The sequence below is a fragment of the Fringilla coelebs genome (genome assembly GCF_963513975.1).
Source record: "Fringilla coelebs genome assembly, chromosome: 9".
Lineage (NCBI taxonomy): Eukaryota > Metazoa > Chordata > Aves > Passeriformes > Fringillidae > Fringilla > Fringilla coelebs.
Window position 1 is genome coordinate 10,219,771 of NC_140067.1, and position 9,758 is coordinate 10,229,528.

Here is a 9,758-nt window from a genome sequence, read left to right on the forward strand (position 1 = left end):
AGCGCTTTGGGGGACGCACCACGCGGGGAGGAGGGAGAAGGATGAGGGGTTCGAGTCCCGCTCCTGGCAGGTCGTGCCCGCCCCGCCTGAGGCCGCCGACGCCGCTTTCCCCGCGGGGCCGCGGCGGCGCCCAGCCCCAGCCGGGTCCCGGCACCCTTCGCCCCGCTCAGGGCGCACAGCCCGCCGCAGGCGCAGCTCGCTCCCGGGCCAGGAGGTGGCAGCACCGCCGCGCCCGACCGGTGCCTCCGAGCCCGGCCCGCGCGGCGGGGAGGGGGCGCCGCGAACGCTCTTGTCGCGCTCGCCGTGCCCCCAGCTGCCGCAACCCCGTTCCCTCGGGGACTCTGAGATGGGTCACTACCCTCCCGGGGTCCCGGAGCTGAGCCTAGTTTTCCGCAGAGCTCTTCAGGAGTTTTCCCGTCTCTTTTCCCGAGGCGCTCGCCGGCGGCTTTGCCCGGTCCCGTTCTCCCCGCCAGTCGTGCCGGGAGCCAGCCCCGTGCCAACCATGCCAGGAGCCAGCCCGGTGCCAGCCGCAGCTCGCGGCACACTCGGGCTGCTCGGCCTGGCTTCGTGTGCCGTAGCATGCGCTCCTCGCCCTCATGCTCTATGCTCCAGAGCCACGGCGCTCACACGAGGCAGCCCGGAGGGAGAGTTTTATTAATAAGACTGTCCTGTTTCCTCTTCCCTGTGGGAACAACGAAAGGGGAGAAAACAGTGGTTTGGGGCCAGGAGGGACTTGGGGAAATCACCTTCCTGAGGGAGATCAAGGCAGGGCACGGCTGCCTGGCAGGGGTTCGCCTGGAGCAGATGGTTTCTGCACAGGGCACAGAGATACACTGGGACCTGCCGGCCACCCCAGGAGAGGGGCGTCTCTTCTCCTTGCAGCCCTGGGATGAGCTGAACCCATCTTGCTCTTGCACAGAATCCCTCAATGCCAGCCAGGCCGTGCTGAAGTTACCACCATTCCCATCCGGCTGGTGAGCCCTTCCCACGAGTATTGGCACATCACCTCTGTACCAGGGCCCAAACAATGCCCGTGTGTCACAATGGGAACTAGTGACGCCCCCAGAGTACCATCTGTTGTCCCCAGAAATAATTTAATCCCTTTTCTACGCCTTTCCACACTACCAGGAATGGCTTGTAGCACCCTTCCTACCAGGACAGAGCTGTTCCTGAGGTTTTGCCGGCCCTATTTGCTCTCAGCTCTGCCTCATCTACCCAAGTCCTCCCCCATCAGTGTGTGTGGACATTGCTAATAATTTCTAGCACATTTCCTTGCTCTCTTGCCACAGCTGGCCTCGAACTGGGGTTCACACTCCCCCAAGGTGGGCTCGCAGAAGGAGACAAGGCTTTCCCAACTTTTGCAGTCTCGGCAAGCCTGGAACTGCGGCTTTACGGAGAGCTTTGTAAGACCAAAAAAGGGGCCTCTACTTTTGCCATGGATTGTTGGATTGTTCGCAGTCGTTCATCCTGTTAAAACGGCACTTAAAGAAAACAAAAACCCGTTCCAAAAATAAATCCTTGAGACAGATGGGGCCATTCAGCGCTGTTTTTTGATTATATCTCCCACTTGCTGGCCTGCCTCCCCCACACCTCTGTGAGCCTCGGGAGCTGTGTCCCACCTGGAACTGTATGGACCTGCAGATGAAACACTTTAGCCGGGTGCTTCTGCTAATGGGCTCATCAGCAGAGCAATTAGCACTGCTTCAGGGGGGCCTGCAGTTATTGTTTCTGGCCTGGAGTTACTGTTAATGGCCACTGCATCCCAAAGCTAGCACAGAGCAAAGGGGAAGGCTGGAAGGCTGAGTCACATACCGGGTCCGTCATTGAGAGTCCTGTACTGGGACTGTGCCCAGATCTGACCACCAGGGTCCTGCCTCGCCAGGGCACAGGGAGTATCGAGGGAAAGCAGGGAATCAGGGAAAGCCCGCAATGACGGGGAGCCCAGTGCTTCTGTGTCCTTTCACTGCAACACCATCACCCACCTCCAGCTGTCCTGGATACCAGGGATGTCCGGGGTACCAAACCTGGGCAATCTGCCACCAAGCAACAGGGGGAGAGATGTGCCCCCAGATTTAGCCCTGGCAAGAAGGCTCCCTCCAGGACAGCTCCTCACCCACCTGGGCAAGGATGCACCTCAGGCCCTTTACCCCTGCCCTGGCTGCCAGGCATGACCAAAGGTGGCCCCAGGCCAGAGGTGTGCGTGCCTTCTGACCAGGGCTCAGGGTGTGTGTCTCCCAGCCTGGCACCAGCGGAGGAGGACAAGTGCAAACACTGTGGCCAGTGGGGCAGGAGAAGGTTATCTGGGGCCCGGCAGTGGAAAAACTCTCGGTGTGTGACTAAGGCACAACAGCGCCAGGTGTGGGTCCAGGCAGGGCAAGGGCGCCGGGAGTTATCGCTTCCCCGTGGGTTCAGGTGCCTGAAGCCAAATGTTTCCTAAGGGTGCGGTGACAGCCATAGCCCCGTTATCGTGGCACCTGGCCCACCCCAAGCAGCACGGACACGGGGACGGGCTGCTGGACCTTCCCCCCATGGCAGGGATGGGGCACTTCCCACTGCTCCTCCAGTGGGACACCCAAGCTCTGGCCTCATGGTGAGGAATGGTCTGTGCCCGCCTGTCCAAGCACCCCCAAATTATCCTCCCACCCTGGAGCACCCAGGCTGCATCCCACCCACAGCACTCTTGTTCCCTCCCCAGCTCTATGCTGTCCCCATGGACCACAGCATCCCAAAGGTCAAGCCCTAGATAAGGAACCCTCAAATCTGCAACATTCCTTCTCCCTATGGATCAACAATCCCAGACCAGCTGTGGGACCTGCTGGCTGTAGCATGGGGGAATTCCCATGAGCCGGGTCATGGGAATGACCCCCCAGACAACAGAAACCCATTCAAGCTTCTCTTTCACCCTTCTCAAGCTCTGAAGACCCCAGAGCCTTGCTCCAACTGGAAGGTCCAGGCCATACTGTGGCCATGACTCAAACTTCTGCTGGGAGGTGTTTCTCCATACCTTGCTCCTTCCTTTACTCCCTTGCCTCCTCATTGGACCAGGTCAGCTGTACCCTGAAACCATGGGGCTTAAGAGTTACAGAAGTTTCAGGGAGCTCTGCACAGTTCCCAGGGTCCTTTTTGACAGGAAGTGACCATGGTGGAAAAGGAAGGGAGGGAGACCTGGCCTAGCTTAGGGTTCTCCAGCTGACTGCAGGTGCACCCACCACAGGGATTGCACCCCAGCCGTGCCTTCCTCCATGCTGCCAAAGGTGTTTTCTTGCTGCCCTCATCACTTTGCAGGGCAGGTTTTGGTGGGGACAGGACTGGCCTCCCTCCTCCAATGGAGAGTGTGTCTTGGCCCAGGCAATTGGAAGAGGGTGTTTTTTATTAACAACAAATTAACCGTAATTGTCTTTTCCACTACAGCCACTCCTCTCCAGCCATGAGGAGATTCCCAGCCGCGCTGGTCCATTTGACTGCCATGCCCCATTATGTGCCTGAGGGAGTGCCTTGCCCCAGGCACAGGGGAGCAAACCCGGAGCAGCTTTGTTTGGAGGAGCCAAAGCACCTTCCCCTGCTCTCGCCTCCCCGTGTAGGCAGTGGCAGCAGAGCCGGACCTCACTCCTGCCCTGGCACAGCAATGATGAAAGGCGAGAAAGAACTGGTTTGTGCTCTGATCTCAGAGCTGAACCTCAAAACAGCCGTGAACCGTCACTCCAGCTCCCAGGATGCTTAGGGAGGACAGGACAGCAGAGCCAGCCTTTCCAGTGGGACAGGATGGTTGGAGAAATTCATCGTTCCCCTGGAAATAAAAATAATAATCATAATAAAAACACAAAGCCAGAGATTACTTATACGCACACAAACACGCAGGCACGCACTCTCCCCATCTGGCTTTGCCAGCCTGACTCATCGCTAATTCAAACAGCCCACACCTTTCCCTCTCCCTCCATGTGACAGTTTGAACAAGTTTCCAGGGAAGAGGCAGAAGTTTTGCCCCAGATATCCCCTGGCATTGTAGCCTTGTCCTTGGGTTCTGGTGGTCCCAGGAACAAGACATCTCCAGTACCTCATCACAGGCCACATGTGTCCCAGCACAGTCACCCCTGCACAAGCACCTCTCAGAAAGTGGGGCAAGCAGAGGGTGGAGACAGCAGTGGAAAGGACAAGTGATTGAGCCTGATGGATCTGTGACACCTGTGGATGCAGCCCCACGGTCCTGATCTCAGGTCTACAAGCAGAATATAATGTCCCACGCTGTTGCCACCCTGCCTGGAATAACCCATGCTTTTGTACCTGCTCAAGGGCAGATCACAAGTGTGGGTGCCGGTCCCAGAACAAAGAGCCCAACACCAAAATATTAGCCACACCTCAGGGGAACATCAGACCAGCTCTGCCATTCCCATCTGAGTGGGAAAGAGTGGGATCAGCCCAGCTACATCCCACTTCCCCTTGCAGGAAGCAGCCCCAGGGCACCCTCCAGCCCTGACCAGCCACTGGGGGTAGCAGAGATGGGCAAGAGGAGGCAGCCACTGCCACCACCACCCTGGGCCAGGGCATCAAACTGCTTGTGTGCTCCCTGCACTGCCAGCATGGTGTCAGGTCTGGACAAGTTCCTGCCTTCAGAGGGATTCGTGCATCACAGGTAATCAGCTGTGGGAGGGAGGGAGGGATGGAGCCAGACCTGCTTGCTGAGCTCCAGGACCTGCCAGCATGCTTGTGCTGAGTCACCACCTATTAACGCAGGGAAACCTCAGCACCTGAACCCCGCCAAGCTGCCAGGCCATCCCCAGGAGGACAGCAGACAGCAGCCAGGACCAGCCAGCTGACACCAACTTCCCTGCTGGTTGTGACCACAAGGCCAGTACTGCAGAGCTCCCACTGTGAGGCACAGTGGGACAGGACTGCTCAGGAAGAATTCAGGACCAGCAAGGCTCTCAGTTGAGTTTCGGCTGCCATTCTCCTTGGAGATGACTCACCGCAGGACCAGTCACACCATCCCAGTGCCGCAATTGCCCCATCTGCAGATTAGGGAAACTGAGGCACAGGGAAGTGAGGTGACTCAAGAGCTGTTGCACAGGAGATGCTACTCAGATGCCGAGGCTTGGGCGTTCCCCATCGATCCTCCGCAGCTAACTTAAGCAGAAATGAACATCGATGTAAATATTTACTGACAAACAAGCTCAGCCTCACCCTCTCCTCTTAGAAGAAACCTTTAAAGTAAACTCTCCTGGCTCTTTCATGTTTACATCTTGTTTATTTATTATACAGCAGATCACAATATTTCAACAGTTTGCATATAAAGAAAAGTAACATTTCAGAGTGCAAGAGACCTAACGTGCCCAAGCAGAGAAATGTTAATTAACAATATACACAGACGGGAACAGTGCACTTCCCAAAGCTGAGACTCATCTGTGTTCCCAGCTGGAAGAAAATATATTAAAAAACCCAGAAACATTATATATTACTGCTTTGTTTAATTTACAACTTGCTTTGCAGAAGCTGCACATAAAAAGACTCATTTTCTTTTGAGCTTTCTTTTTTGTCCCCCCCCCCTACAAAAATTTCAAGTATAGCAGAGACCTGGGCATTCATAGCTGGACTCACTGTCCTTTACATACTAAATTTTAAAAAGCAGCATGGGGAAGGCAGCTGCAGCAGTACCTGGTGTCATCCTGAGGGGAAGAACAAGACAAAATAAAGCAGACAAGAGCCAGGAGAGACATTTTAGGCTCTTAAGTGGAAAACTGGGAATGGCCAGGGGGGTCCCAGGCTGGTGACAGGAGCATCCCTGTCCTCTGTGTAAGGTGACGCTGTGCTGCCAACACCTGCAAACCTATAGCCACGATCCAATCAAATCCCACCCTCGCCCCATCCACCCTGGGCTTTGGGTCAGGAGGTTTGTTCTGATGATCACAACCGAGACAACCAGCAACCCATTTCCCAGCACCACAACCAACGTGCCCAGCTGGCATGGCTCTCCAGCCAAAAAGCAGCCAGTCAGCCACCACAGCCCCTAGAGCTAGGGGGGTGCCAGAATCTGGGGGAAGAAGGTTAAGCTGATACCAAATACAAGCCACGAGTTCTGGGACAGATCCCTTATACACCAGCTCCCCCACTCACTGGGTACCTGGCTGGGGGGAACCCTCCAGGCATGGGGAGCTGAGTGGTGATGACTGGGCAGATGCTTCTTGCAGTTTTGCTCCCCACATACATCCCCAAAGCAGCCCTTCCCCACCACTTGGCCGGGCCAGCTCTCAGAGGAGCAGGAGGAGAAAACTAGTTATCAACTACAAGCGGAGGGGGCTAGGCGGCCAGGCTGCTCCCCACCGCCATCCATGGCCCGACACTATTTACACCGTGAGGTGGCTCCGGGGACATCGAGTCCGGCCGCAGCCACTGCTCACATGTGCCGCTTCATGTGGAGAGCGAGGTGGTCTGAGCGGGAGAAAGCCCGCTCGCAGAGGTGGCACTGGAACGGCCGGTGCCCTGTGTGCTTGCGGTAGTGGCGGGTCAGCTCATCGGAGCGGGCAAATTTCCAGCCACATCCTTCCCAGGTGCAGTGGTAGGGCTTCTCGCCTGCAGAGGAGAGGGGGTGTCAGTGGGCTTGTAGGTTCCCATCCTCCCTGTGCCTTCAGTTATGTCCTACCCTACCCAGCACCCGCTTTTCAAAGAGATAGGAGGCCCATTGTGCACCTCTGCCTGCCCAACTTTCCTCTTCTGTCCCCCATTTTTCTGCCCTTCCCCATATGCAAAGGTCTGTTTTCTGGGCATCTCCGCCCCATTACAGAACCCCTCCTATGTGCCGCTGCTTCACTTTAAACTGCGGGGGGTCCCCCACTCATCCCTGCTGTGGGCTGACACCATGTGCCCTGTCCCAGCTCGGCCAGAGGGTCTCACCATACAACCCCCAGTCTGTCTCCCTATTGTGCTTGTCCCTTGCCCAAGCGGAGGGTTTCTCCATGTTTTTAAGTCCAACCGCCTCAGGCAACTCCGGGCCCCAAAACCAGCAACCGGAGGTGCCACAAGAGTGGTCTCGCTACATGCCTAGGTCCTTACGCGTCCCTGCCCAGCACCACCACGGGGGTCCTTCTGAGCACCTGGGAGCGATCCCCATTGCCCCCTGCCCTACATGCAGAACGCCTCCACATGGGCTCTCTCTGGGTGCCCTCACACAGCCCCACCACGGGGACCCACCGTGCACTCCCTGACATACCGCAGGGGTCTTCCCCACGCGACACGCCCCCCTACCCGCGGTGTCACCTCCCGCGACGCCCCTTCACAGCCCCGGAACCACGCTCGGGGGTCTCACCACGCGCCGTGGTACCCGCACCCGGGACCCTCCGTGCTTGTCCCCGCCCCGGCGCGCCCTTACCCGTGTGGGTCCGCATGTGCGCCTTGAGGTGGGAGCTCTTGGTGTAGGTCTTGCCGCAGCCCGGGTATTCACAGTTGTGCGTGGCCGTTCGCTTGCGCGCCCAAGAGCGGCGGCCGCGCTTGGGCTTGCAGTCCTCGGGGGGAGCCCCGGTCGGGAAGTACTCCAGCACCGGGGAGTTGGGCGGCGTGACCAGCAGCCCAGGCAGCCCCGCCGGGCCCGGGCCCGGCCCCTTCAGGGGCTCCCTGAAAACACTGAAATGTCCATGAAACTGCGGTGGCGGCTGGGGGGCGAAGTGGGGCGCATAGCGGTGCGGGGCCACGGCGTAGTGGGGCGGCAGCTCGGCCAAGAGGTGGGGATCGGCGCCAGGCAGAGGCTCCTCGGGGGGCCCCAAGCGGCCGTGGGGGAAGCCCGGATAAGGCAGCGGCGGCCCCGGCACCGGTCCCGGCCCGGGACCCGGCGCTACGCGTGGCTTGTGCTCGCCGCCGCCCGGTCCCAGGTACTCGGCGGCAGACATCCCCAGCATGCAGGCGCGCTCCTCCGGCTGCTCCTTCTTGATGCGGGGCCCGAAGGACTGCGCGGGGTCCACGGGCAGTGGGCGGGCTAGGGCTGGGTGGAGGGGCGGGTGGTGATGGGGGTGAGGGTGGTGGTGGGGGCCGCCGGGCACCCGCAGCTCCGTGTACTCCCTCCGCTGCAGGTCGTAGTGGCCGGGCAGGTCCGGAGTGAGCAGCTCAGCCACGTAGCTGTGGCCCTGGCCCTCGGGGTAAGGCGCCGGGAACTTGCCCGGCGTGGAGTACGAGCCATCGCTGTCGTAAGTGGTGCCACAGCTCTCGGGGGTCTCGGGCAGGGGGTAGTTGGGGCCGGTCGGCCCCTGCCCGCCACTGCTGGTGTGCGCCAGGATGAAGTCCAAGTCCACGAACTTGCCCAAGTCGTCCTCCTCCCGCTTGACAGCAGCGGGGCCATCCTGCTGTAGCATCCTCTGCGGGAAAAGGAAGCGTCAGGACCGGCGGGGAGACGGTTGCGGCGGCACCCGCCGCCCCAACACCGCGGCCCGCGCCTCCCGCTCGGGGCGGCGGCTCCCCCCAACCCGTCCGACGGGTCGGCACCACTCTGGCTGCGCTGCGCCACCTTCGGGGCGCCCTCCGACGGCGAGAAGGCGGCCCGCCCCCCACTCTCTGGCCGGGCTGAGCCCCAGCCCGGAACGCTCTGTCCCGTACCCACCTTGCCACCCTCTCCCAGGTGCCAGGTGCTTACGTGGAGCATGTCGGCCGGCCGCTCCTCTAGCGGCATCAAGTTGGCGAAAGTGGAGATGGAGGGCAGGGCGCTCTCGTCCACGGCCGCCGCCATGGCGAGCCGGGCCGAGGCAGCGGGGCCGGGGCGGGCTAGGGGAGCGCGGTGCGCGGAGCCCGGCACCGCTCCGCTCCCCGTGGCAGCAGCGCTGCTCTGCGCCGCCCCGCGCCCCTAAGCTGTTAACAGCATGGCTGCGCCCCGATTGGTCCGACCGGCATTGATATTCACCGCCGCCGTTTGCCATTGGCTCTGTTGTGGCCCGAGCCACGCCCCCTCCGGCGGGGCTGCCCCGGCGGGCGGGGGTCGGCGGTTGCCGCTGCTCCGACCGCGTTCGGAGCCCGCGCGGGACGGGGCAGAGCGGCGGGGTCTCCGCGTCCCGCTTTGCCCTGCTCTGCGTCACTGTCCCACGGGGGAGAAGAGACAAGAGTGCTCTTCTGGATCGCGGTGGCCAGAATCCTGCCCGCGCCGTGAATGGGGCAGCGGCGCCCTTAAGGCTTGCCCACATTACGAGCGGGCAGGGGGGCTGTAGGTGGCAGAGGTTCCCCGGCACCCTGTCCCGAGTGGGGCAGGGGCAATGGCTCTGTCACAGGCACCCTGTGTGGAGGCAGAGAGTGCCGGAGAGATCTGGCGCGGGAGTACAGGTAAAAGCATTTCAGCCACTGTGCCGGGCACTACACTCGCCGCGGGGGTCACCGAGCGCGTCAGCGAGCGAAGGTGCAGTCCCAAAAAGGGGTGCTTGTGCCACCACAGGAGATGAACCAGATAGCCGCGGTGCCCCCACACCCCCACGCGATTCGTTTCATGTAAGCGCACCCGTGAAGCCGCGTCCTCCCGCGCCGCTGCTGTCGGTGAGGCAATCAGCAGCACAGAGCGTACCAGCTCGCATCTGGCTGCGTGCAGGGTGCGTGTGCGAGCCGAGATAACTGCTCGTCGGCCCTGTCGGGGGCTGGCACCCTGCCGGCATCGCCTCATCTCGCCCCACAGCCCCCGCAACACGTTTGTCTGTCCTCCCTAGGGACCAGTGCTGTGGCTGAGTCTCCGACCGCCCTGGCACAGGGGTACATGGGCCAGCTGTCCCACCTTGTCCATCCTGAGCAGCCCCTGGGACAGC

The 9,758-nt window shown here is 60.6% G+C and overlaps 1 protein-coding gene across 2 annotated transcripts; it reads right to left on the reverse strand.

Annotated features, from left to right (window-relative positions):
- Window positions 1–5,171: 5,171 nt before the first annotated feature.
- KLF17 (KLF transcription factor 17) lies at window positions 5,172–8,828 on the reverse strand. Of its 2 annotated transcripts, none has more exons than XM_084211397.1 (3): window positions 8,579–8,828; window positions 7,361–8,336; window positions 5,172–6,564 (listed from the first exon to the last, which is right to left on the reverse strand). In XM_084211397.1, exons 1-3 carry the CDS (start codon window positions 8,702–8,704, stop codon window positions 6,389–6,391), a joined length of 1,278 nt encoding a protein of 425 aa, XP_084067523.1. In that variant the 5' UTR covers window positions 8,705–8,828; the 3' UTR covers window positions 5,172–6,388. The 2 variants fall into 2 exon arrangements, with proteins under 2 accessions (XP_084067523.1, XP_084067524.1); XM_084211398.1 differs by having other exon boundaries at window positions 5,182–6,564; window positions 8,612–8,828.
- Between the last annotated feature and the right edge of the window lie 930 nt (window positions 8,829–9,758).